The sequence below is a fragment of the Achroia grisella genome, unplaced genomic scaffold (assembly GCF_030625045.1).
Source record: "Achroia grisella isolate CSIRO2021 unplaced genomic scaffold, CSIRO_AGI_Agris_v1 utg1186, whole genome shotgun sequence".
Lineage (NCBI taxonomy): Eukaryota > Metazoa > Arthropoda > Insecta > Lepidoptera > Pyralidae > Achroia > Achroia grisella.
Genome location: NW_026712592.1, coordinates 4621726 through 4647208, shown reverse-complemented (window position 1 = coordinate 4647208; position 25483 = coordinate 4621726). Strand labels below are relative to the sequence as shown.

General features: G+C 33.4%; 1 protein-coding gene across 1 annotated transcript in view; it reads right to left on the bottom strand.

Moving 5' to 3' along the window:
* Positions 1-6558: 6558 nt before the first annotated feature.
* LOC131854508 (protein son of sevenless-like) overlaps positions 6559-25483 on the bottom strand; it is a 30752-nt gene continuing 11827 nt past the window's right edge. Inside the window, exons 16-35 of the mRNA XM_059205639.1 lie at positions 21331-21439; positions 20981-21137; positions 20396-20608; positions 20190-20285; positions 19615-19797; positions 16487-16649; positions 15835-15956; positions 15445-15564; positions 14518-14614; positions 13657-13800; positions 12891-13026; positions 12352-12411; positions 11836-11917; positions 11174-11330; positions 10458-10536; positions 8691-8762; positions 7631-7707; positions 7468-7547; positions 6991-7202; positions 6559-6637 (exon numbers count right to left, since the gene is read on the bottom strand). Of these exons, the coding sequence (XP_059061622.1) occupies positions 6577-6637; positions 6991-7202; positions 7468-7547; positions 7631-7707; positions 8691-8762; positions 10458-10536; positions 11174-11330; positions 11836-11917; positions 12352-12411; positions 12891-13026; positions 13657-13800; positions 14518-14614; positions 15445-15564; positions 15835-15956; positions 16487-16649; positions 19615-19797; positions 20190-20285; positions 20396-20608; positions 20981-21137; positions 21331-21439 (2420 nt within the window). The 3' untranslated portion in view covers positions 6559-6576. The remainder of the gene's footprint in view (positions 6638-6990; positions 7203-7467; positions 7548-7630; positions 7708-8690; positions 8763-10457; positions 10537-11173; positions 11331-11835; positions 11918-12351; positions 12412-12890; positions 13027-13656; positions 13801-14517; positions 14615-15444; positions 15565-15834; positions 15957-16486; positions 16650-19614; positions 19798-20189; positions 20286-20395; positions 20609-20980; positions 21138-21330; positions 21440-25483) is intronic.

The window sequence follows — 25483 nt, the reverse complement described above, 5'->3', positions numbered from 1 at the left end:
CAAGAATGCCGGTCATACTGTAACATCTCTAATGGTCTGGTTTTTATTTGTTCTTTTAAAATAACATTTATCAAGTGTTTACTTATTTAAGATTTTGAAAATTCCACACCTGAACAACCAATGCTTATAACATTATTATTACATATAGGTATATATAACTTATTTAAATTTATTTATAAGTATAATCGATATGGGTGGTATTAGCTATTTTTAAATAAAAACAATTGATGTATTTATGTAGTGAAGCGTACGGTTTAAATGCATTTAATAACATTATTTTCCATTTATGCATTTAATAAGTTTTGACTTTATGCCAAAATAACATGCAGTAGTAGTTCGGTAAAAACAACCACAAACACAAACTAATTATTTACATTATTACAAAAAAAATAATTTCCAAAACTGGCCACCTAGTTTGGCTAGTGAAAGCAATCTATATGAAAGATACATCTCTCTGAAAAAAAGTAATTTTAGAAAGACGCACAAATCTATTTCATTTCATGTTACCCATCGACATGTCATACTCATACAAAGCAAAATGGAAATATTATTTTATTAATTCATATTTTTACAATATATTCACTGAAACTATCTCAAAATAGGTACCTAATGGTAATTTACAATAATAAATAAATAAATATCTGGTCCCCAATGTAGGTTTAGGTTGAGTTTGATTTATTTATATTTAAAATAATAATAAACAGGAAAGATTTGATTATTAATTGCAGTGAACAAATTTATTTAATCCATTTTTAAAATTTGTTCAACTATAGTAAAAGGATTGAATAATATTTGCTATACTTTACTTTAAAAATCTTTTAGTCTCAAAAAGACTTAGTAATCCTGTAATAACTGCACCATCGTGAAATCGTTGCCGCTGGTCACTTTAAACCAAAGATTACTATTATAATTATAAAATGAAACTACACCGTAACTTTATATATATGAATATCTATATTACTATTCTTAATTCAATATTTACATTAAATTTATACAGGTGGTCTTTTCTTAGCTCTATAACCATAGGCAACGGTTTTCTATAAATATGTTAATTCTCAGACAACATTGAATAATATTTTTAATATACTATATTTATCGCCTGTATGCTGTTACGTCCTTTGCCTTTTCATTTCATATTATTCTTTAGTCATTCGTTTAACTTATTTTCATTCAGTAAATAACCAATAAGTTAAAAAAGGTATGCATGCGTATGCAATATCTAACATAGACATCAAGTTATAGTTTTTTTATTACAAACAAAAGCTGCGATCCAAATAGTTTTACGATGCTTTACATGTCCATGCATGCAAGTTCATTAAAATTTTGTGGATAGGAGAATTGGAATATCAGACACTTGCCATCCTTTTCAGCCCTAAATAGTTGTTTAATTGCTAAAATGTTTGATAAGCTTAATAGTGATAGTATAGTAATTATAGTTATACTGATATTATGAAAATGGAATTATCAATGCTGTATCTGAGACATACCATACCATAGAAACCCAATAACAAATGGCACCGCACAGCTTGTCTTAGAACTGAGAGCGTTAATATATATATTATGAAACTACTCGAGATCACAAATTGTAAGCTAATTGTCAGATTTAAGTCAAGCTGTACGTATTTATATGTACAATCAGTTTCAATTTACAATATGTATATTATAATTTATATATCTTGTTTATTATATAAAACTCATTAAAAACATTATAATATATATATATTGTACACAGGAAATACATAGCAGTAGTGCAATTGATTCTATAATTTATAATTATATATTTGCCAAACACAATTATTATTACATTTAACACCAATAATGTATGTGTATGAGTCATAAAGTATTCTAAATATTTCTTCAGGCATACGTTGATTAAACGGCATCAAGAGTTTTATATATCAAACAAGTTATCTATCGTATATGATGTAATATTAAAACTTAGGTTACACATGTGTTATCTATATAATACGCTACGAGCGAGCTTCATAAACTATAAAGCGGCCTAAATGTGGCATGTATATTTTGTCGCTTGTAATATAAAATGGAATAATTAAATTTCTGTTGAAAAAAAAGTGGAAATGTGTAGCGAAACGTGCTTCGTTCAAGCCGCTTGATTGTCTACATAACCCGTAACGCAGCAACACTGCAAGAGCACGTTAGAAGTGTTCTTATACATTGCTATAATGTAACAGAGTATACCACTGCAATTTTAATTTATACTCAATTTAAATCTGTAACTTAAGACGCAGTTCTTTGATAAGAATAGCAATGTCCTTAACTTTGCGACTTTTCATTATTATAGCTTTTTGTTTTGTTATATGCAGAATGTCACAAAACAGAAGATATAATCTTGCTGTTTTTGGGGTAAAAACTTGATGACATATTTTATTGTAATTTTGTTATTTTATATTTCATTGGACGTTATTTGTTTATTCTTAAGAGGAAAGATAAATGAATCCTGAATGTATTAAAAAAATGTTAATGGTATGATAGACTTATATCTGCTATGAATAATTATCGTGTTTGCATTGCTAAAATGCCATACCATCTATGCCGGCTTTAGATTTAAGTTCGACTCGTATCCATTGCAAACCTCGATTTATTGTTGACAATACAATTTGTAGTTAATTCTAAAATAACTATTAAAATATCATAAAATGATAACAAAATATAACAAATTTCCAAAGGAAATCATGGACGTTGCCCACCTTAACAAGTACCCTAATTTTTCCATATGCAATAAACAGTCTAACAATCACAAGAGCCATACTTTTATTTAAACTAAATAACTTTCTCCATAGGCCTTTCTATAATACATAAAATTATACTGTCCCATAAAACTGTATATACTGTAACTTAAAATTTCATTTAGATCAATATTATTTTGATTCTATTCTTTCTTATTTATTTCTAAACATAGTAATCTTCTATTGTGCCATTTGGAGAAAAATAACACACTTACTTTGTTTAAACAATAGTCATTTCTATTGTTACATATCTACGAAATATAGACAAACGTACCGGATAATATCTAACAGTGGTTCATACGAGTTCATCAATTCCAATAACAATACAGCTATAATGTTTTAATGTCAATATAATTTTCAATAACAATGTCACTCGTAATGAGAAACCAATTGATTCGAATAATAATCATCAATAAAATATATAACTTTATAATGAGACCTAACTTATGTAGGGAAAAGACCAGCGTGATTTGTACACAGACAGCCCCTGTATATGCCACAGACTATTAACACAATTATATAATCCTATGTGCTATCCAATATAAATGAATTATTCCAAATTGCATTCTTTATTTATAAATATACATTTATACATTGTAATTTAACCCCAATATCAACAATACATGAACTACTGGTATTCAAACAGTTGGTAAAAATTATGATGGCATATTTCAATCTATTCTGATCATAAAAGTGTATTTATTTTTATAATCAGAATCGATTGAAATATAACTCATCACTTTGACATTTAAGTAGTATGACGCCATCTTAGTTACTGAAACCTTTTAATGACGAGTTAAAAATAAAAGGCAGTTACATATATACCTCGCATATCTTATTTCCTATTAAATTTAATAAATGCAGAATATATAGCAACCAGAATGGATTGAAATAATATATTAGGAATTATTACCACACTACTATAGTTGACCTTGTTATTTAATACAAGTGGCAATACAATATGGTTTCGCTTCAGACGGTGATATATAATAATAATAATAATAGGACAATTCACCCAACGCCATCTAGTCCCAAGCTAAGCAGAGCTTGTGTTATGGGTACTGACAACTGATATGGATACTTTTTTTTTAATAAATACATATTATACATAGAAAACACCCAGACCGATACAAACAATCATACACATGAATACAAATCTTTGTACCGTGCGAGGAATTGAACCTGCGACTGGGTAATATCGGGTAATAAAGTGGCACGCTTAACCACTAGACCACTGAAGCTGTCAATAATGTCATATGCGCTATTAATATATAAATTTACTATTCTGCTGTATCGCAGAACTAAATTTAAACCTATTCGTCATTGTACAAGTAGATGATATATGATAAATGAACACTAAACCACATTACAGCTTGTAGATGTGGCGTCATATACTATTCGAATATGACTCTTATTGCTATTAGATATCCTGTTTATTGTTAATTAGTTTCCATGTTACATTTAGCTTTACTCATTTTATTTTTAATTGAAATATAAAAATATTAAAATTAAATAATTCAAATACAATTCTAACGAATCGTTTACAATCCCCCATCTCTGGCATATGCCAAAATTTTTCATCAAAATAAATAACATTTAATTTTTGTATTTTCACCACATTTACTTATTACGAATCACTGCTGAAAAGATACCAATAATAGTATTAGCGACTTGTACAAATGCTTAAATGTAATAAATTAACATAATGTTATATATATAATATATATATTTCAATAATTTGAACATAAACAATAAAAATAGTTGCTCTATATTTATATTTATAACAATAAATTCCCCATTGTGCAACTTTTAGTGATCGCACTTAGAACTACAAGTTTATACATATGCGGTTTTATATTACTGGTTCAACAGCAGTAATAAATTCGACAGCGACATAGCCTTTACCGTGAATAATACCAAAACTACATTCGTGAGGTGCGTTTAGATCTAAAAAGAACTAAGAACACTGAAGCAAAGTCAATTAAAATATTAAGAAAAAATATATAACAGTTTAATACATATGATAAATTGCAATGTTGCCATTTTTGTGGGTAGAAAAAATCATTTAACAACAATTCAACAAAATTGTACTCCAAACAAATTACAAATCGTAACAGGTTTGATTCAACGGATATAACAACACCTTACACCAATTTCATTTAATAATATAATAATTAAATTCAATTTATTGCAGCTAACATCATTATTTTACATTTATTTAATATATTATTATATTTCTAATATTATTGGCACTGCACAGGTTTCTATATGAAATCGGAAATATCATTCGAAGGTGGAACTTTTTGTGAGGTAATACCGATAACTGACAATTTCGAGACCTGTTTTTCATTACTACTACTTTATCGAGTCGAGTGTTGTAACACAATGTTATGGACATTGTTGGTGGCATTATCTCTTTCACAAACAAAGGTATATATATTCAATTTTATTACTTGTGATAGTATATACAAAACATTAGGGTCTGTATTCGATATATCTACATGTATGTTGTAAGTGGAATCTAATTTATACCAGTCAATAATGTATAAAGGACCGCTATATCTAATGTGTATATGTTTCAAATGCGATAAAAAAAACAATCATAAAATGTCATTACAGTATTTTAGGTTACAACTAATTAATCTTCAACACTTGTAAATAGGTTTCAACAATATTGACTTCACTTAGATATTACTGCTGTTCATGTTTCGCAGTGTTGAATTTGTACGGAGGTAATCACAAATGCTTTAGGCAGTCGGCATCGCAGCAGCGTACCATTCATGAGTAGTAAAAAAATTCACAGCGTTACAACGTCACGTAAAAACTTGTACACACTGACAATAATATATAAAGTAGTATGTACCCAAGTGTACAAGATTTCGTGTCGTACTCATTATGGTGCATCACCCACTAAATTCACACGTAATAAAACCACTGTGCATAAAACTAACACGGGTTTTTGGAATAGTCACACGCGAAATGTACAACAATCACGTCACTCGTCACCCGAGAGGTACGGCACTTTGTGATTGATCCACACGACATTCATAGAACACACTTCTTATATTATATGTATATATAAATACTGCAAAATTAAATTATCTCCTCGTGGATTAATTTCAAATGAGTACAAATACTTTTATTTAATTAATGTTAATAGAACACCAAATATCAAATATACGCGAAAATGCAATGCTGTATATCTCAATATCATCGAAATATACGCCAATTCAGTATTCACATAATCACACTCACCATACATTTTGTGCCATAGCCTAAACATTATCTGAATCTGTGTGATCTATTGGAAATGTATGTGAACAACTTAAACGGGATTTAGAATGAAATATACGCATATAATATATGAGTGCGTGTTACGTCAGTATCGTGCGGATCAAGCGGTAAGCAGTCACAGACGCGCAGGCTAGGTTATTGTTAAGCCTACAGTGCAGACCAAATACAAAAAGTAATCATCCAAGTCGCCTATTCTGAACAGTTTCGATGATTATTTTTTTTTCAAATACAATATACATAATTTTGTAATACAATTCGTCTAACCGCAATAATATCGGGCAAAGCACTGTAGACACAACGACCCCCTGCAACAGACCAAATCGGCGAGTCGGTAGAGCGTCAGCGCGCACTCAGGCAGGAGGTGGTGTAGGCACTAGAGGCGGTCGCAGGTGTAGTGTATGTCGACGGTGTGGGAGGAGACCCGCGAGGCGCGCAGCGTGCAGCGCGGGGGGTCCGGCCGAGGGCCCCGCCCGGGACCCCCGGGGCCCGCGCCGCCCCCCGCGCCCCCCGCGCCCCCCACACCCGCCGCCCGCCGCTAGGTGCGCGGCGCCACGCACGCGGCCGGCGGCTTGGGAGGCAGCCGGGGCGCTATGTTCCTGTATACGTATACACCAATACATCTATATCGAATTGTATGCTCACAGTTCTATTTTACATAAAGAAAGTGTTCCTAGAGAAACAATAAAATGAGTAAATATTAAAACACAGTGGCATCATATTGGTCGATCACTTTTAATGATAAACGCGCTATTTATCAATCTATTTTCGAAGCAAGTCCTAAACGGAGTAGGTAAATAGAAATAAGTTTTTATAACATTTCTCGTATACCTCTGTGTTAGCAATATATAAAGTATTAAGATAATTCAGTTTAAAACTTCTCGATGATTCATGCTTCCACCTTATTAACAAGGTAAATGGCCTTTTGAAAACAGGATCAAAGGTTACTTACGTGTTGTTGTGATGCCGCCGCTGGAGGATGGTGGAGTGCGCGGGACGCAGCAGCTCGGGCGCGGGCGGCGGGCGCGGGGGCAGCGGGGGCGGCGCCCCGGCCCCGGCCCCGGCTGCCCCCGCGCCCCCCGCGCCGCCCCCGCTGCCCGGCGCCGCGCCCGAGCTCCCGCACGGGGACACGCCCGCACCGCCACTTGTATTCGCCGTTGACGACTAAAATTAATAGTGTAATACAGTGCTTCACATTCAGACTATTGCTATTCTTTAGCGAACCCTCGACCGGTACACGAGTGAGTTGTATATTTTAGTAAGAATAATGTTGTGTTCATATGTCCGTATTCGTTAGGAAAATTAAGTACCCATCGATGCTCCACCAACATATACCGTTAGCGAAGGCGAGTGCACCATTCCTTTACCATTACCATCCAAAAAAACCACCTGAAACTTCTTATGTATTATACTTATGCTATTAACTTACTAAATGCACGGGCGTAGGCGGGGCGGCCGAGTCGCGTCGTCGTCGCGGTGGCAGAGGCGGGGGAGTACCGCATGATATTGCTGCAATAAGAAAAATTACTAATACAGCAGCTTTCAAAGAAATGTGATGGTATCGTGTTCATATTAACAGGGTGTGTACGTACGGTGGTGCGGCGTGAGGGGCGGCGCGGGCGGGGAGGGGGTGGGCGCGGCCCGCGACGGGAAACTGAACGCCAGCGTTCTGCGAACAAACTCAACACATTGTACACATTCCATATTACAGTCCGACCATTCAAATTTTGCGTTCATTTCAGTTCGGAATCGACCAATCAACTATTTGTTATTATAGTGATATGACCATACCTTGAAATGGCGCAGTTTGATGTGGTTTGACTTTTAAAACCAGTTATTTTTACATTTGTTAAGTGGTTAATCATTTTAGCCCAAACTTACGTTTATTGTAATGTGGAATAATTAATAATGTTTTAATGTTGTTATCATCGTCAAGGCAAAGAAGATTTTTAAAATTTTGCCGTAAATTGCAAGTAAGTTCAAAATCACATCGCCCATTCGATCCCGACCTGTCAGAAATGCAAATTCTGAGCGGCTGGACTGTAACTAGTGGTCGGCCACTAGTCGAATTTATAGCACAATTAATTTAACATTTAGTAACACTATAGACAAATAATGTTAAAGACAAACAATATTAGTCTATTCTCAATTTGACCACAGACAGACAGATTATACCAATAAACAAAAGAGTATATATGCATATGTAAGTCAAATACATAGTTCTGTGTGTAATGTTTTTTTTTTCATTGATTTAAATGCATATTAGCATTCTGCACTCCTTGTGCCTTACAAATCTTTGAATGTCTTGGCTTGTTCTATATTGAACAAGCATGTATTATATATACATATAAACCTTCCTCTTGAATCGCTTCATCTATTGCTGAAAACTGCATTAAAATCAGTTGCGTAATTTAAAAGATATATATGAACAGAGTGCGGCGGCGACTTTCTTTTATACTGTGTAAACACAAGCGAAATTTCATAATCCTCCAATTTTTGTAAAATGGGAGACAATTTTTTTGCATCTCGTATTAATACATACATAGATAACAGCATTTTTCGTTATATACCTACTTTTTAACAACTATAAAAAGTAGGTAGGAAACAAAATATGTTGAAATATTTATTGTGAACTTCCATAAGAGTAAATACCTGTCCGCCGGTACGATGGGGCTGACGGGGGGCTGCGGAGCCGGCGATCGCTTTGGAGACATCGCTGGCATTCTATAACAACACATGCAAATAAGTTATTTTCAAAATACTAGTCATAAAATAATTAATCATATATAAGTTAAAAAAACTATGTCGACATCAAAAATAATTGTTTTAACAAAAAAATTCTGCACTATTCGGTAAAATATTAACGTAAATAACTAATACTAAATAGCGAGATTCGCTATTTGATTATGGATTATTAACAATACAAGCCGTACCCGCGGTTTCAGCCGCGTGAAATTTATAGCCTATTCTGATGTATCAGGTATATTATTGTAAAGTTCCATTAAAATCCAATACGTGAAAGTGTAACAAACATCCTTATATCCAACAACAAACTTCAGCGTTAATAAGATAGTAAAAAAGAAGACTGTATGGTTAAGCAAACATTGGCTACTTCTAATTACAACATCGTTACATTCAATATTAATACAAATAAAGTTCACACATAACAAAGAAATTTTTAATGATAAAGAAATATCTGGTTATTTATTATGACACGACGATTTCTCATTTCATATTATTATATATCTTATATCATTATTAATCAATACAATTACTACTCTTAATAAAATACCTACTGACAAACTGACGTATTTGTATTGGGAAAGCCAGAAACGGTGTCTGTTTACTGTGTATTGTATTACACGATAACCGACCAGTGTCATGTTACAAGACTGATAAATAAATATTAAAATACTATTTAATTAATATATAAACACTACTATTAGTTTAAAATTTTGACCTCAATTTTTCCAAGGAATACTCAGAATACTAGCTGATGCACCTGACTTTGTGGAACTAATAAAAAAAATTAAATCATGACAACAAATACCAATTTTCTTTTCTCAAAACATAACATGAGAGACTTATATTATAACAATAATAAAGATAATGGAAGTTTAATTCTCATAAATTACAGCGTTAAAATGTTTTTTAGCTGGAATACCAAAGTAAATGGTAACCGCCGCGCTGAATACATGAACAGTACGGACATAACATTATCCGACCGTGATCAAGACCCTAGAGATACTCATGCAAACGACTTTCGAGAAGTCTACCTGGGTATGATATAATAATAATAATATTCTGGACAATTTACACAGCGCCATCTAGTCGCAAGATAAGCGAAGCTTACACTTTGGGCACTAAGCAATTAAGATAAAAAAGACCAAATGCCCACCGGTGGGTCACTCCGCAATGAAAGTAAATTTACACGTTGGTTGGGCAAGTAAATTTACCGTGGGCACTTTAATTGAATTAAATCTATGGGTTAAATAACTGTATGTCTACCTCAAATTATTGTACACTAAAAACATATTTAAATAATAGTATACGTAATCTATACATCTAAATAAAATTGGATGTCTATTTGTAATATTGAAATAACCTTTTTTTATTACATGCATATAAATATAGATACGGTAGTCTAAGTTATGTGTGTATATACCAAAAAAAGATTTTTTACATATTACATAAGGAGTAACTTAGACTACTTTTATTTTAGAAAAAGCTTATATTTTAGAAATATAAAGTTAATTTCCACGCGGACGAAACCGCGGGAACAGGTAGTTAACAATAAAAAAATCCGGTCCCTATGTGAGAAATAAGATTATTCAATGCGGTCCTCAACGTGTTAAGACTTTCTAAATAGAAAATATAATGTATTACAAGGGTGCATATTAGACTATTTGTGAATATTACCTGAAAAGGTCGTGATGTTTGGGGCTCGGTAAGGGTCGATCGGGCGGCTCGGGAGGCAATTCACAACTGGACGATATTACTGGAACAAAGCATTACATGCACTGATATAATATTGATACAATGATGTCATATTATATGTGATTATAGACATCAGTCCTCTGCTCATTTCACGAAGAATAATGTTTTACAGTTCTTATTATCACTTGTGCATAAGCCTTCTAATATTTCCACCATTCCAGAATTAATTCGTACATTAATTAAATCAATTAAAATCGGTTACGCACAAATTGCACGAACCGGTATTAGAAATTTTTATTCAGCACGACATATTTATAAGCAATCACTCATTTTATAAACGAACTTAATGTTAAACATATTGTCTGAAGTCCGCCTTAATAGAATGAAACCAATTTTTGTGTGAAACTGAAACACTACAGGTTGGTACATATAAATCAACTAGCTTACCCTACAAATGTTGTTTTGACATATAAATGAAAATTGCTATTAAAAAATATGTTGGTGATAGAAGGGTGAAAATTTAGAGTTGTATGTATTTTTTAATGCCACATTAGAATAAAAATATTTTTTTTCAACAAATAAAAATAAATGTTAGAGGTAGACAACCGTTATCACTTAGGGGAATGCAAAACAGATAGTAGCCGAGACCTACTGAATATGCATATAATATGTAGCTGTATAGGTACAGGTGTACGTACAGTGCGGGGAACACGGCCGCGGCGGAAGTAGGGGTGGTCGGTCGGGGTCGGCCCGCGGGGGAGGGGCCGCCGGGCCCGCGCCCCCCGCCCCGCCCGCGCCCGCCGCACCCCCCGCGGACGCGCCCGCCCCGCGCGGCAACAGCGGCGGCACCAGCTCCTGCACGCAAACATCGCACTTTCAAAATTCCAAAACTCTTTATTTACACATCTATTACTACATTCTATATAGTTGTCGAAACTATTAAAGAAGACTTTAAAATGAACGTATATTCCTCTCTTTTACAATAATATTTCTTCTTAAAAGAACATTCTATGAAGGAAGCCGTTTTATATAAGGCACAGATAATATGAATAATTTAGTGACGACGACAATGGAAAAAAAAGTACACAACTGCTACGAATAAGAAGTATTCCTTTATAGCCATTTACTAAATCGCAGGCGTTAAATTCTGGATAAATTAACATATACTGACGGAGGTACCTTTAGCCTCAATACTCGTAAAGCGTTAATGAATAGTGACCTGTTCGAGCCTGCGTCCCGCGAGGTGGTCGGCGCTGCGCGAGTAGAACAGCTCGGCGTCGACGATGGCCCCGCGCGGGGACAGCGCCGCCGGCTTGCGGCCCGCGCCCTCCGCCGCCCCCGCCGCCCCCGCCGCGCCCGCCGCCCCCGCCGCCCCCGCCGCACCCGCCGCACCCGCCGCGCCCGCCGGGCCCATAGGCCCCGCCCCGCCGCCCGAGCTTTGTCTGCACACATACCCCTCATGTACAGTTCTATATCTCACGCAGCATGCGTTTAATGCGATATCGCCTTTAAACTTAAAGAATTAAAGTCCGTTTTCAAATTTTATTTATAATGCTGTATATGCTTATAATTATTAATCATGTATACGTGCGTGACCTCATAATTATTTCATTACGTTGATGCTATAGTTACACAACTATCTAATGTCTGTATACCGACATAGCCGCACTAAGATGGTATGCCAACCGCGGCTGAGTAATTTACAAATACGTGTAACTAAAATGTTACACGTCTAATCCTATTTTTTTATAAATAACTGGACAATCAAACAGAATAACGGCACAGCTTGGTAAGTGTTTACTGGTGGGGACTCACACCGTTAGCCACATTATAATAATTCCGTTATACATTATTTGAGAAGCAAAATACAACGCACCTGTCATGGCGTGGGGAATGACGATCCCGCGGTGAGGGAGGCTCGTCCCGACTCGAACTCCTGTTATTCAATAAAGTCATTTCAATAACAGCCATTATATATAATATATAATAAACTACTATACCTACTTTACTTTTTATACTACTTCGATGACCATCATATTACCTTAACCGAAATAGATAAAACATGTCAGTTATGAATTTCATCCCCGTATTGCAAATCCTTAAGAATTAATAAGTTCATAACTAAATCACTATAAACTCTATTTTACTGTATACAGGATAGGCAAATAAATTTAACATATACTAAATAATTAATCAAATTACTATATTTGGTCTTTCGCGAATATTGTCTTTAAGAATTGTTTAACAATACAGTGAAACATTCAGTTTAGTCCCGTAAAATATTGTATTCTCCTAACAAACATATATCCCTGCCAAAGTACATACTCTTAAGGAATTAAGAACCTATATAGACTGGAAACATTGCTTACATCTATATCTATTTAATACTGTCATACATTTGTGATAAGAATTTACTTGTTGTGTGAGGAAGATGTCTGCTTGCGCGAATCGAATAGCGCGAGTCCCTTGTCGAGTAGACTCAGCGGTGGCAACTGCGAGAATGCGCGCTCAGGTCGCGGGCTCACCACGCCCTCTTGACTACTGCGGCTACCTACACACACAGAGGGACACATTTAAATTATGTATATATTATAATTAGTAAAGTGCAAGACTCGCTTACAGAAGGTCCCAAACAAATATCTGATTGTACAAAGATTCAATGTGTAGCGGTTTCAATGTTGATTGTCATGTCGGCTTTCTTGTTAATGTATATTTACTTAGAACTAAATTTATTTAAACAAGCAACACGCAAGTTTCATACTCATTCTTCTTGAAATGAGTCTACGTTCCGAATGAGTTGTAGAATAAAAAAAATAATACTATTCAAAAATACTTATTTTAAGTCTATTAAGATTATTTCTAGTATATTATATTCTAATACTTGTACAGGTACACTTAAAAACAAAGACTCTAGTACTGCTACTCTAGTATACTAGAACATGATTCAGGTCTCATGTAATTATAAAATTGGGCTGCATAACCAACCATTTATGAAAGATTTATCAAAATTAGATACACATTTCTTAATAATATCTTTTTTAATCATTTCCAAATTCAAAGCGATTGCATTTGTAGTTCCTGAAACATAACGGTGTGGCGGGAGAAGGAACAGAGTCGAATCGAAAATTAACTAAATTCATAAAGCTGGAAAATAACTCAAAAGCAATATACAGGTGCTCACTTCTGTGGTCGTCATTATGGTGTAGTTGCAGTGAAGACCCTCCAGAAGATGAAATGGGACCTGAGGAGGCCGTGGGGGCGGACGCAACACCTGACATGCTTCCGCTCTCCCACGAGCCACCAGTCGGTGACAACTGGGACACACCTGGACACATACATGCAGTCATTATAAATAAAGGAGTATTATAAAAAGATACATCTAATCGTTCCTAATAAACTTTTCTAAAAATATAAAACATTGCTCTCACATCCAAACCGCCTGATGTATAAGTTCACTTTTAAAATAATTCGCGTTAGTTTGCCATACCATTGTGATATGTGACTACTTATAATATGATGTGTATGCGAGGGGTTGTATAATTTTGTGAAATGAATCTCTCTTGGTGGTTGAGTTCGATGGTCGCGAGTTCGATTCTACGAACAATACAAACATGACTATGTGTGTCTGGGCGATTTCTACGTATATTAGGTATGTATTTATAAAAAACATATAAATAATTGTATCAGTTATTGTGTACTTAAGTACAAAGTCTGCTTAGTTTGGGACTAGATAGCACTGTGTGAATTGTCCTGGTTTATTACTACTATTATACTGGTCTCTTCTTACTAATATTAATAACTCGAAAGGTTGTGAGTATGGATGGATGGATGGCTGTTTCACGCAATAATTACTGAACAGATTTTAATGAAATTTGACAAGTTCATCATAATAACATATGTAAATGGGCGAAATCATAAGTGTGATACAGACGAAATTAAGCGGGTCACCTAGTTTATAATGATATAAAAATACATGTTAACATTAATCTAAATACACATATGTAGACCACATAAGGACTGCAAAAAATGAAAAGGTGCATACTGATATTATCATCCACGGAGGGAGCGGCACCAGAATCATGATGCGCTCTGCGGGAGACCTTCACTTGCTTCAAGGACAGATCAGGATACTTTCGGGGCTGTTGATAAAAATATATATTAAAACCTAAGATGACCTTTGAACAATCATCTATGCGAGTACTCCTTTTGATACTGCCGCAAAGCAGGTTGTTCTGTAAACTGGTTCTGTATAAAGGGTGATATGTGACAGTGAAATTACATGGTAAGGCATGACACCTTAGTCCTTAGAAATGTCAAATAGTCAAATGACGACGTGATGTGTGTGTGGTATTATTTATATGTATAGACGAAATTATGTCAAATTCCCTCGGACAGTACCTGTCCGAGGAAATTCGATATATATATCGAAATGACGCAATAAATAACGTGCCTATATATCAATTCTGCAAAAGTAATGGATGGTCACACCTATACAATTATATATACAAAATATAATTTATGCTAATGCCCTGTAACGGACTTTCGCAGCAAACAAATTATGCGGAATCCCCAATATTAATTATTATAGTATTGTTATTTGCCATTGGTGGGTGTAAAGGTTTACAACCTGTAGTGCTCACTAAATGTATAAATAAACAAAATTACATGCTATTGAGACAATGGTGAAGATTATTTCTTAAGCCAAACAAAAATTAGTTTAGCTATAAATATTTTTATTTCATTTGTACTTCTAAATTTACCTATAATCTATCTGCCACATTTTGTTTTTTTACTTTTGCAATGAAAATCTGTTACTGGCTTTCTTTAGAAATGTACTTTTGACTCATATATTGGATTGTAAAATGCTAGTTTTCTAATAAATAAATAAATAAATACATAAATAAATACTATATTTAATTAGTTTTCTAATAAATAAATACATAAATAAATACTATAACCAAATACTCACAAACTTGGGCATCTGTTTGACTGGCTGCCGGGGCTCGATTTCCAGACTCTTTGCATAAAGATAATTTGTGATCTCATTATCATCCATGCCCGGAAACGGATCGAGCGATTCCAGAAATGCCTGTGACAAGGGACAACAGTTTCTAGGTTTTAGTATATATAGGCGAATTACGAAGTAAGAATTATTTAAATAGTAGTAGTAACAATAAACGTCATTGTATAACTTTAAAAAAAATTGACAAATTCTTAAAATTCTCGTGTTGTGTTTGTATCAGAACACTTTCAAAATTTCAAAAAGGAGTTTGAATTTATATTAGTGAAAATCACGATTGACAGATGTCAATTAAAAATATATAGATACTTCTTCAAAAATTACATAAAATTATCATACCCTTGTCTTAGACTCGACTGTGAGACAGTACGGTTGATTTTGATATTGCTGAATCTCGCCGGTAATCTCCGCAACTTTCCGACGTTTGGAGAAGTTGATCAACTCAGAATTGGGTAAGTAATCTGAAAATTTATAAAATATTTAAATTTCTTCATCGTTCATTCATCGTTCAGAATAACATAAATGTAAAAGTGAGGAGATAAAAGTTTTTGATTTGTAGATCTATATAAAAAATATCTGACCACAATATTTGTCCAGAATAAAAACAGAAACGATTTAACTTTTATGAAATTAATCACTGCGTAAATTAAGACCAACTTAAAAGGGTAGGACAGTTTTTATACCCTTAAATAACCCTCAATACTCTTCTATATATCTAATATTTTCATTTAATGTTAGATATAGCACATATATAAACATGTAAATAAACTGGCTTAAAAAAGAAATTCAGTTGAGTTTCTTACCGGTCCTTCTCAATTAAATCTGATACTAAACAGGTAGGAAAAATACAAAAAAACTCAATCTCAAGGTTTTTTGATAAATGATTTTTAATTTTATATTGACTGAATTATAAGATTAAAGCAAAATAACCTAAAATTATGTGCCATATCAGCTTGTAGATACTTGATGTATCTCATGTATTAATACTTACCAAGATTACCCTCTTCGATGTGCAATATATTGGTCAGGTACATTCCGAAGAATGGCACGCAAGGTGGGTTTATCGAGCGTAGCCGCTCCTGGTATCGCCGAAAATGGTCAGAGTTCAGTTCCCGAAACTCGTCCAGGGCGCGGATGAGCCGGATGGGTACCAACTATTAAAGAGATTTTATAGATTACAATAAATTTGTAAATAGAATTTGTGTTTATATTCATTTTAATTTATAATAATAAATTAATTATTTTACTTTTTTAATGGTTTTTTTTAATCCTTACTAATATTATAAATGCGAAAGTAACTCTGTCTGTCTGTCTTTCTGTCTCGCTTTCACGCCAAAACTACTGAACCGATTTAAATGAAATTTAGTACGCAGATAGTCTAGACACCGAGGAAGGACATAGGCTACTTTTTAATGCGTAAAAAGGGTTGTAAGGGGTTCAAAATGGAAATACAAGGTTATCTTTATGCGGTTGAATACTTATTCGTCATCTTTTCATTTCACTAGCTAACAACCATTCAACACACCGCGTGCGTTTGCGCCATTCGCCATCTTTTCATTTCACTAGCTAACAACCAATCAACACATCGCGTGCGTTTGCGCCAATAAGGTATCCATCACAGAGAACAAAACCACAGATAACATAATGTAAAATGAAAGATCTTGCCGGAAACATGACGTTGACGTTTAGCGAAAATATCGTTTTTGACACTTTTTTATGATAAAATCGTATATCGTGTGTATGTGTTTTTTCTATAAACCTGAAATTGGCCGATTGCGAGACAAATTTGGCGATTTTTTTTTATTAATTTGTTTTACGGCTCTGGATACAAGTCCTGTTTAGCCCAACTTAAAGTTTTACAATATAAATTACAAAAATTAAAGTCAATGTCAAATGTCAAATAATAATAAATGTCAAATGTTGTTTCTCTGTTCTGACGAACTTATTAAAAAAAAAACTTAATAACAATCACAATTTCTTCACATTTTATTATTTACATTTTTTAAAGAATGTTGTGGTGTGGCACTATTCGAAATTAAATTATTTACCCATTTTTGTAGGTTGTACAGAAATAATGTGTGGGTGTTTATTTAAAAAGCATTAACACAAAATTAATAAAATATAGGTATTAATAAATATACGGTTGTTGTATCAAAATAGAATTTTCTTATTTTTCACTAAAATAAAAACTAACTGCCTTTTTTATAAAATAAATGACCTTTTCATTGTGTCATATATTATGAAACTATTTAAATTATTTAGCTGATTGTAAGAAACAAAATGTTGGTTTGTAGATTAATACTGTAAAATTACTATATGTACGGAAACGATAAAAATATATTTTTGTGCTGCGACAAAAACTAATATTATAAATGCGAAAGTAACTCTGTCTGTCTGTCTCGCTTTCACACCAAAACTACTGAATGAACCGATTGAATGAAATTTGATATACAGATAGTCTAGACCCTGAGAACGGACATAGGCTACTTTTTAATGCGAAAAAAGGGTTGTAAGGCGTTAAAAGGGGGATGAAAGATTGTATGGAAGAATCGTCATTTTTGAAGCTAGAAGCTTGAAACTTATTGTTGAGACTGTTGATTAAATATAAATACATATGACATTCATTGTTTGTAAAAAAAATACCATTAAGGGGGTAAAATAAAATAGGGTATTCAAGTTTTTATATAAACACGTCATTTTTGAAGCTAGAAGCTTGAAACTTATTGTTTAGACTGTTGATTCAATATAAACACATATGACATTCATTGTTTGTAAACAAATTACCCTTAAGGGTATAAAATTAAATAAGGGATGCAAGTTTTTATGTAAAATCGTCAATTTTTAAGCTAGAGGCTTGAAACTTATTTTTGAGGCTGTTGATTAAATATAAATAAATATGACATTCATTGTTTGTAAAAAAATTACCCTTAAGGGGGCAAAATAAAATAGGGGATGAAAGTTTTTATGTAAAATCGTCATTTTTGAAGCTAGAAGCTTGAAACTTATTTTTGAAGCTGTTGATTAAATATAAATAAATATGACATTCATTGTTTGTATAAAATTTATCCTTAAGAGGGTAAAATAAAATAGGGGATGATAGTTATTATGTAAATTCGTAATTTTTGAAACTAGAACAATAAAACTATTTTCATTGGTTCTTTTGGGGTAGATTTACACCCGGACAAAGAATATAGGGTACTTTTGAATGTGAAAAAAGGATTGTAATTGCAATGGTACGCTGTATGAAGAATCGTCATTTTTTAAAACTAGAAGTTTGAGACTCATTTTTAGGCTGTTGTTTAAATATCAATAAATATGACATTCAATGTTTGTAAAATTTTTACTCTTAGGGGGAGGGGGGGTAGGAAAAAAATACTGAACCGATTTAAATTGAAATTTGAAACAGACATAGATAGACTAGATCCTAAGAAAGGACATAGGTTACTTTTTAATGTGAAAAAGGGTTACAAGAGGATTGAAAGGGTAGATCCAAGGTCATATAGATGTATCGTCATGTTTAAAGCTAGAAGATTGAAATTTATTTTTTAGCCTATTGATTAAATATTTATTTTTTATCATTTTTTAAGCTAAAATGATGAAACTTATTTATTTGACTTATATTGTGTTAATTGAGTTAAATATTTTTTCATTATTACGCGGACGAAGTCGCGGGTACAGCAAGTAATAAATATATTGAATAATTGAATATTTAAAATCAAATCTTTTACTTCATCCTGTGATTACAGGTATTTGCAGTCACATTAAACATACCTAGGTATTCGGTAAAGATAGACATCCAGATTACATTATACCTGTGATAGCGTGAGCAATCATCAAATAACGATAAAATAATATCATCACATATAGAATCTCTAGATTGTCTGATTGGACGTGACACTTGTGTGAGTGAGCGACATCCCCACACGTCCACTATGTAATCTACTAGCTGTGCCCGCGGTTTCACCCGCGTGTAATTTATAGCATATGTGTTATTCTGATGTATAAGCTATATTATTGTAGTTTCGTTAAAATCCATTCAGTGAAAGAGTAACAAACATTCCTCCATCCACACAGAAAACTTTCGCGTTTATAACATTAGTAAGATGTCTATGCGAGTACCTGGAAGGTGGCCTTCAGTCTGTGTACGCTGGCGCTGCCGCAGGCTGCCACCACGGCGAGCACTCCGTTGAAGTTGTTGAGGTCCCTCAATGCTACCGCCACCTCCAACAGCCGGCACACCACTCCTACGCGCTCCTCCAAATTCTCACTCTCCACTATCCATTTCTCCATCCACCGTGTAAACTGTATATTAAATTATAATATAAACTAGGGAAATAATTTCTGTACCTCAAATACATTTATCTCTAATTAATACCTCCACACTGTACTTCTTGGAATTGAACTCATTAATGGAACTATTTATTTATTGTTTCTCTCACATAAAAAACACTATTACAGAATTATTAATTATTAATTACTGGTGAATTCCAATGGATTAAATTGGAATTCATCACCAATCAACTAATACTCAGCGCAGTTGAAAGTTTACATATAATTAAATTAAATTAAATACATATGATCTCTTTCCTACAATTTGTTTGTCAATAATATTCATTATAATCAAATCACAAACAGAATGAAAAGGGAAACATTAAAATAAGGAATAGTAATCTCTCAAGCTATCAAGAACTTACGTTTGTGGTGTGTTTAATTATCCTAAGTAAATTGGGGCTAGATCTTTCTTTATCTTTCTTGGTCCACACCGCACCCACCAACTCCGAAGGGCGCACCTAGTTTGGAGAATAAAAAACTTTTTAGTTACAATGGGTAATTTCATATAATGTATATTATATTAAGAACATTAAATTTGTTTAAATAATATAAATTCAACTGAATTCACCTGTCGATAGAGTTGAAACTCGAGCAGCGTGAGCTGTCGCGCGAGCTCGAGCGGGTGCAGCGCGAGCGGGTGCCAGACGTGGCGGTCGGGGTCGGCCACGTGGCGCACGAGGGCGGGCGGCGCGCGGTTGAACACGTGCGACACGCCGCCCCCGCCCCCGCCGCCGCCGCACCCGCCGCACCCGCCGCCCTCCGGCTCCGCGCCCTGCCCGCTCTGAAATTGTACATATTATCAGATATCTAAAATATATAATATATTATATATATATTTATATATACTACATTTTGTAACAAGAAACAATTGTTTTACCGAACTATACAGAGACCATACATACAGAGCGAAGAATGTTAGGTGAAGATATATGAGACCTATGTAGACATTTTTTTAGAAATGTATTCCTGTGTTGGTTGTTCCCATTAATAATTGTATAAATATTGAAATCGGTTTTTTTATATTATAAATCTATCTAAATTACTTGAAGTCTCGGTATGGTAGGTATTCTAAGAAACCAAATCAATGGATTGACCAACAGTTACTCTTACATAAAAAGATCACTACAAAACTACTGAACTAAACTTTACTGACCTTCCTCTGGAGAGTCTTCAGTACGCTCTGGACCCACTTCCTCATCGGTTTCCCATCCACTGACTCGAGGAACTCACGCAGGCGTTCCAAGAGCGTCGGTTCACGTTCGAAATCATAGAAATGTTGATCCACCCAATGCCTTAGTACATTGATTACTCTGCACAAATTATAAAAGACATTTAGAGTAATATACGATAATAATATATCATAAAGTCAAGAAGACTGTAACAGTGGTGGAACCTAATGATATAAATAAATGAAACAAAACTACCAATGTGAGAATAGAATTTATGAATAAAAATATTTCTGCTTATTCAATAGTTTCTAATAATTACAGAATTGATACTCACCGAAATTTAACGGGTTGTTGAAATTTCTTCCTATACCTTTTCCAGTCTTCTCTCGCTGTGTTCTTACTGAGCTTCTCTGCATCACTACTGCCTACACATTCTATTCCGTCTGCAATAAAGAATTAAATATTATGTTATATGTACAAGATTTAAATTAATCTAAAGATATTTTGGAAAGAAATACAAATTCATTCAAGTTTAATAGAACATATTAAAAAACTTTTCTGGTCAGCATAGCAATAAGTACACATAAGGATAGCAAAAAGTTTTTGACAAACTGACAGTCATAACGAAATGTATGTTGTACATGGTTGTCCACTTTATACACGTGACTATCAACAGTGACATTACGGAATATATAGCATAACTCCTGTATTGTCAAAACTCAAAGTATTTAGCATCTTGTACTAGAAATTCTATTAGCTTTTTTAACCTTTCAAGCAAACCATTATACACGAATTGTTACTTCATAATGGAATTATCTTATACCATTATATACCGGGCACAGATAACCCAATATGTATACAAAGGCATTCGTGTATACTCTAAAAGTCCGTAGGGAACCTAAGACATTGTTTTGCAGGACTAGTATTACGTATTATTGCTTTTCAATTTCTACTCCTGCCGATAGAAAATATAATACATTGCTTTAAGATCTCTTATAAAGATAGAAGACTAGGCAACTCATTCTAGATTTCTTGTTTATCAACTAACGAACTTGTCTCATATATACACAGCAGTTCAGCAAAAGGAGATAATTATAGATTTCTACACGCCATCACACTATATACGATTTATAAACGATTTCTGATGGGCCAAATCATGCTTCACTTTGTATAACAAATCCATCTGCATTTTCTAATTTGACGAATAGAGACAAAAAATATATAAAAAAGGGCTGCTCGAAGTAACGTAAAATACTTTACTGCAAAATACTTACCTATTAGAACAATTTCACTCATAATAGTAAAGATAAGAGAAACTTAGAAATATTTTGAAAGCATATCATATGACACCACATAAAAGCGATCAGATATTAATGCATACTATGTACGATCATGGCATTATGTTCAAGTGCAGGTAAATACTAAAAATATACAGCTGTGTAACGTAGTTGATACTCAGTGTGTGTATTTGCGATCAAGGCGGTTGTTCGAATTGAAAGCGAAAGTGCAAATTCAGACACACAGAGATATAAATATATTCTGGATTGAAATGGAAACCGTTAGCGATATTTTATACTGTGAATAAACCAGTGAACTAGACCACATGGTAAATTAAGCTCTGCCACTGCTAATAAAATGCACTTGCACTAACTTTCTCTAATACAGTCTGCTGTTTTAAGTATGGAACGCATTTGTATCTGTTGTTATGACTTTAACTTGACATTTAGCGCTTATTGTAAATGGAACATGCATAATGATTAAATGATAAAATAAATTATAATCAATATAATCATATACCAATAATTTCATTGTAAGGAATAGTACCGATACAGATATTTCATGTATAATTGTAATTTTTATGGCACCATTTTAGCATTCGAAACATCGTCAATACATAATCAACAATAGTTTACATACACGACTTACTGGTTCATATTAATACATGCGCACTATATCCAACATTAACATATACATTACCGGCATAAATGTTTAGCGATGAGTTGGGACTGGCGTCCTTCTTCGTCTTGATCCGCGTGACTAGCGTGCACAGAGAGGCAATTTTGGTGAAATGTGGTTCATGGGTCAAAACACATTACGTCCTATCACAAACTACATCTTTTTTTTATCATTCTATCAGCCATCAGTCTTATGGCTATAATCAGATTTGATGATATTTAATTAACAACAAATTACATCTAACACTAAAGTTTTTATTTTAGATTTTCTAACCAATGAAATGTCATACAAAAGGCGAATTTAATGTGCTTACAATGATTAGAAGTACGGAGATTTAATAACAATCCAGTATTAAATAGTCATATATAATGTTCATTATATTTATTGTTTGCTTACTATTTCTTGTGATAAACTGACAACTTTGTTTTAAACATAATTTTTGTTACATATAATCAAATGACTTCTTTATTTCAATAAAATACATTTATAGAAATAGAAAAATGCAAGCAGACACTAATTATTAGAATAGAATAGAAAATCATTTATTCAAATAAACTTACATTGAAGCACTTTTGAATAGTCATTACATTTTTTAATCTAGCGCTGTTCTCTAAAATGTCATGTTTTTATGATATTATTATTTTTATATTATTAATTTCTTAATAGATTTCAAATTAATTCAATTTAAAAGGCATATCATGTTATTCCCTACATTTTTTTTAAACATTAGTTTATAAACATATTCTATTTTTTATTTATGATAGGTAGTAAGTTTACCTTTTCATTTTAGCTAACAAAACTTTTGTTTAAAAGTTATAAAGGTAATAACGTATCTATCAGTGATACTCGTGTACGAACTTTTGTTATTCATGTGTTTTGACCCATATTATCACAAGTGTCATTACGATGCCAAGGCCAATGTGAATGATTATGTTTCAGCGTAAAGCGAACCAATCAATGCTTATTTCTAATCCCAATAAAGCTCTTTAATCGACGAAAGCTCATTATAACTAGTCAAATATGTTTAGGGTCTAATTACGTAATGATTTTATTAACAAGACTCAATTGTATTTGTTCAAAGCATACAATTTTGCATTTATGTGTTTTGTTGTAATGTTGTACCAGTTAACGGTTGCAATTGCGAACTATACAACTTAGCTCGCATTTGCAACTCTCAAGTGGTTCCTAGAGAATCGTAAACCGACCAATTTTAATGCTTACTAGTCCTTACTAGTAGTATTCTAAATGCGAAAGTAACTATGTCTTTCTGTCTCGCTTTCACGCCAAAACTACTGAATAGTTTTAAGTGAAATTTGGAACATAGATAGTCTAGATCCTAAGAAAGGACATAGGCTACATTTTAATGCGAAAAAAGGGTTGTAAGTGGAGATGAAAGTTTTGTACGTGGAAGTATTGTTATTTTTAAAGCTAGAAGCTTGAAACTTATTTTTTAGGTTGTTGAGTAAATATAAAGAAATATGACATACAGAGTTTGTAAAGATTTTTTAGGGGGTATAATAAAATATAGGATCAATGTTTGTATGGAAATTCGCCATTCGTCGTCTATTCCACGCAGACAAAATCGCGGGCACAGCTAGTGAGTTATGATCGAGAATTGTTAATAACATCGTTACATAATTTGGTCCCTGGTTTCAATGTAATTATTTACTTTAATTGTACATTATCTTACTTGCATCACTTCATATACACACAAATTAACATATAATGTATGTATACATAAATACTGTGGTGAAACAGTTATATATTTATGTCGGACTTGGATAGATGGCGCTGCAATTAGTAAAGCCTGTCCATGCCCATGCTGCTCATGGGGAAATGTTATGGTATTTATAGTAAATTAATAATACAATAATTAATATGCTTACTAAGATTAATGCTTTGCCAATGCATAATATTATAGTAATCACCTACACATATAAATAAAATTGGAGTGTCTGTTTGTAATATTGAAATAACCGTTTTTTACTACATGCATATGAATATAAATACGATATAAACACCAAAATAACATTTTTTACAATTTTTTCTGTCTGTCTGTCGGTCTGTTTGTTCCGGCTAATCTCTTAAATGGCTGGACCGATTTTGATGGGACTTTTTTTGGTAGGTAGCCGATGTAATAAAGAGTAACTTAGGCTACTTTTATTTTAGAAAATAAAATTAAATTACACACGGACGAAGTCGCGGGAACAGCTAGTATATAATATAAATGTATTAGTATTTTTTTTACTTTCAGGTACTTCGTCAATTGTATATGTGCAAATTGTTACTAGTATATGGTGAGCATATTTATGATTTCCGTCACAAATCACGTTATAACTGATATAAAATTATAGATTACGAATATTTGATAGGCAATGTTATCCAATATTGTAACGATCGCCTAATACATATATTGACAGCCTCAGTGGTCTAGTGGCACACCGCCTTACTTCCGATGATTGTGGGCTTGATTCTACTCACGGCACAGAGAATTGTTTGTATCAGTCTGGGTGTTTTCTATAATTATTGTG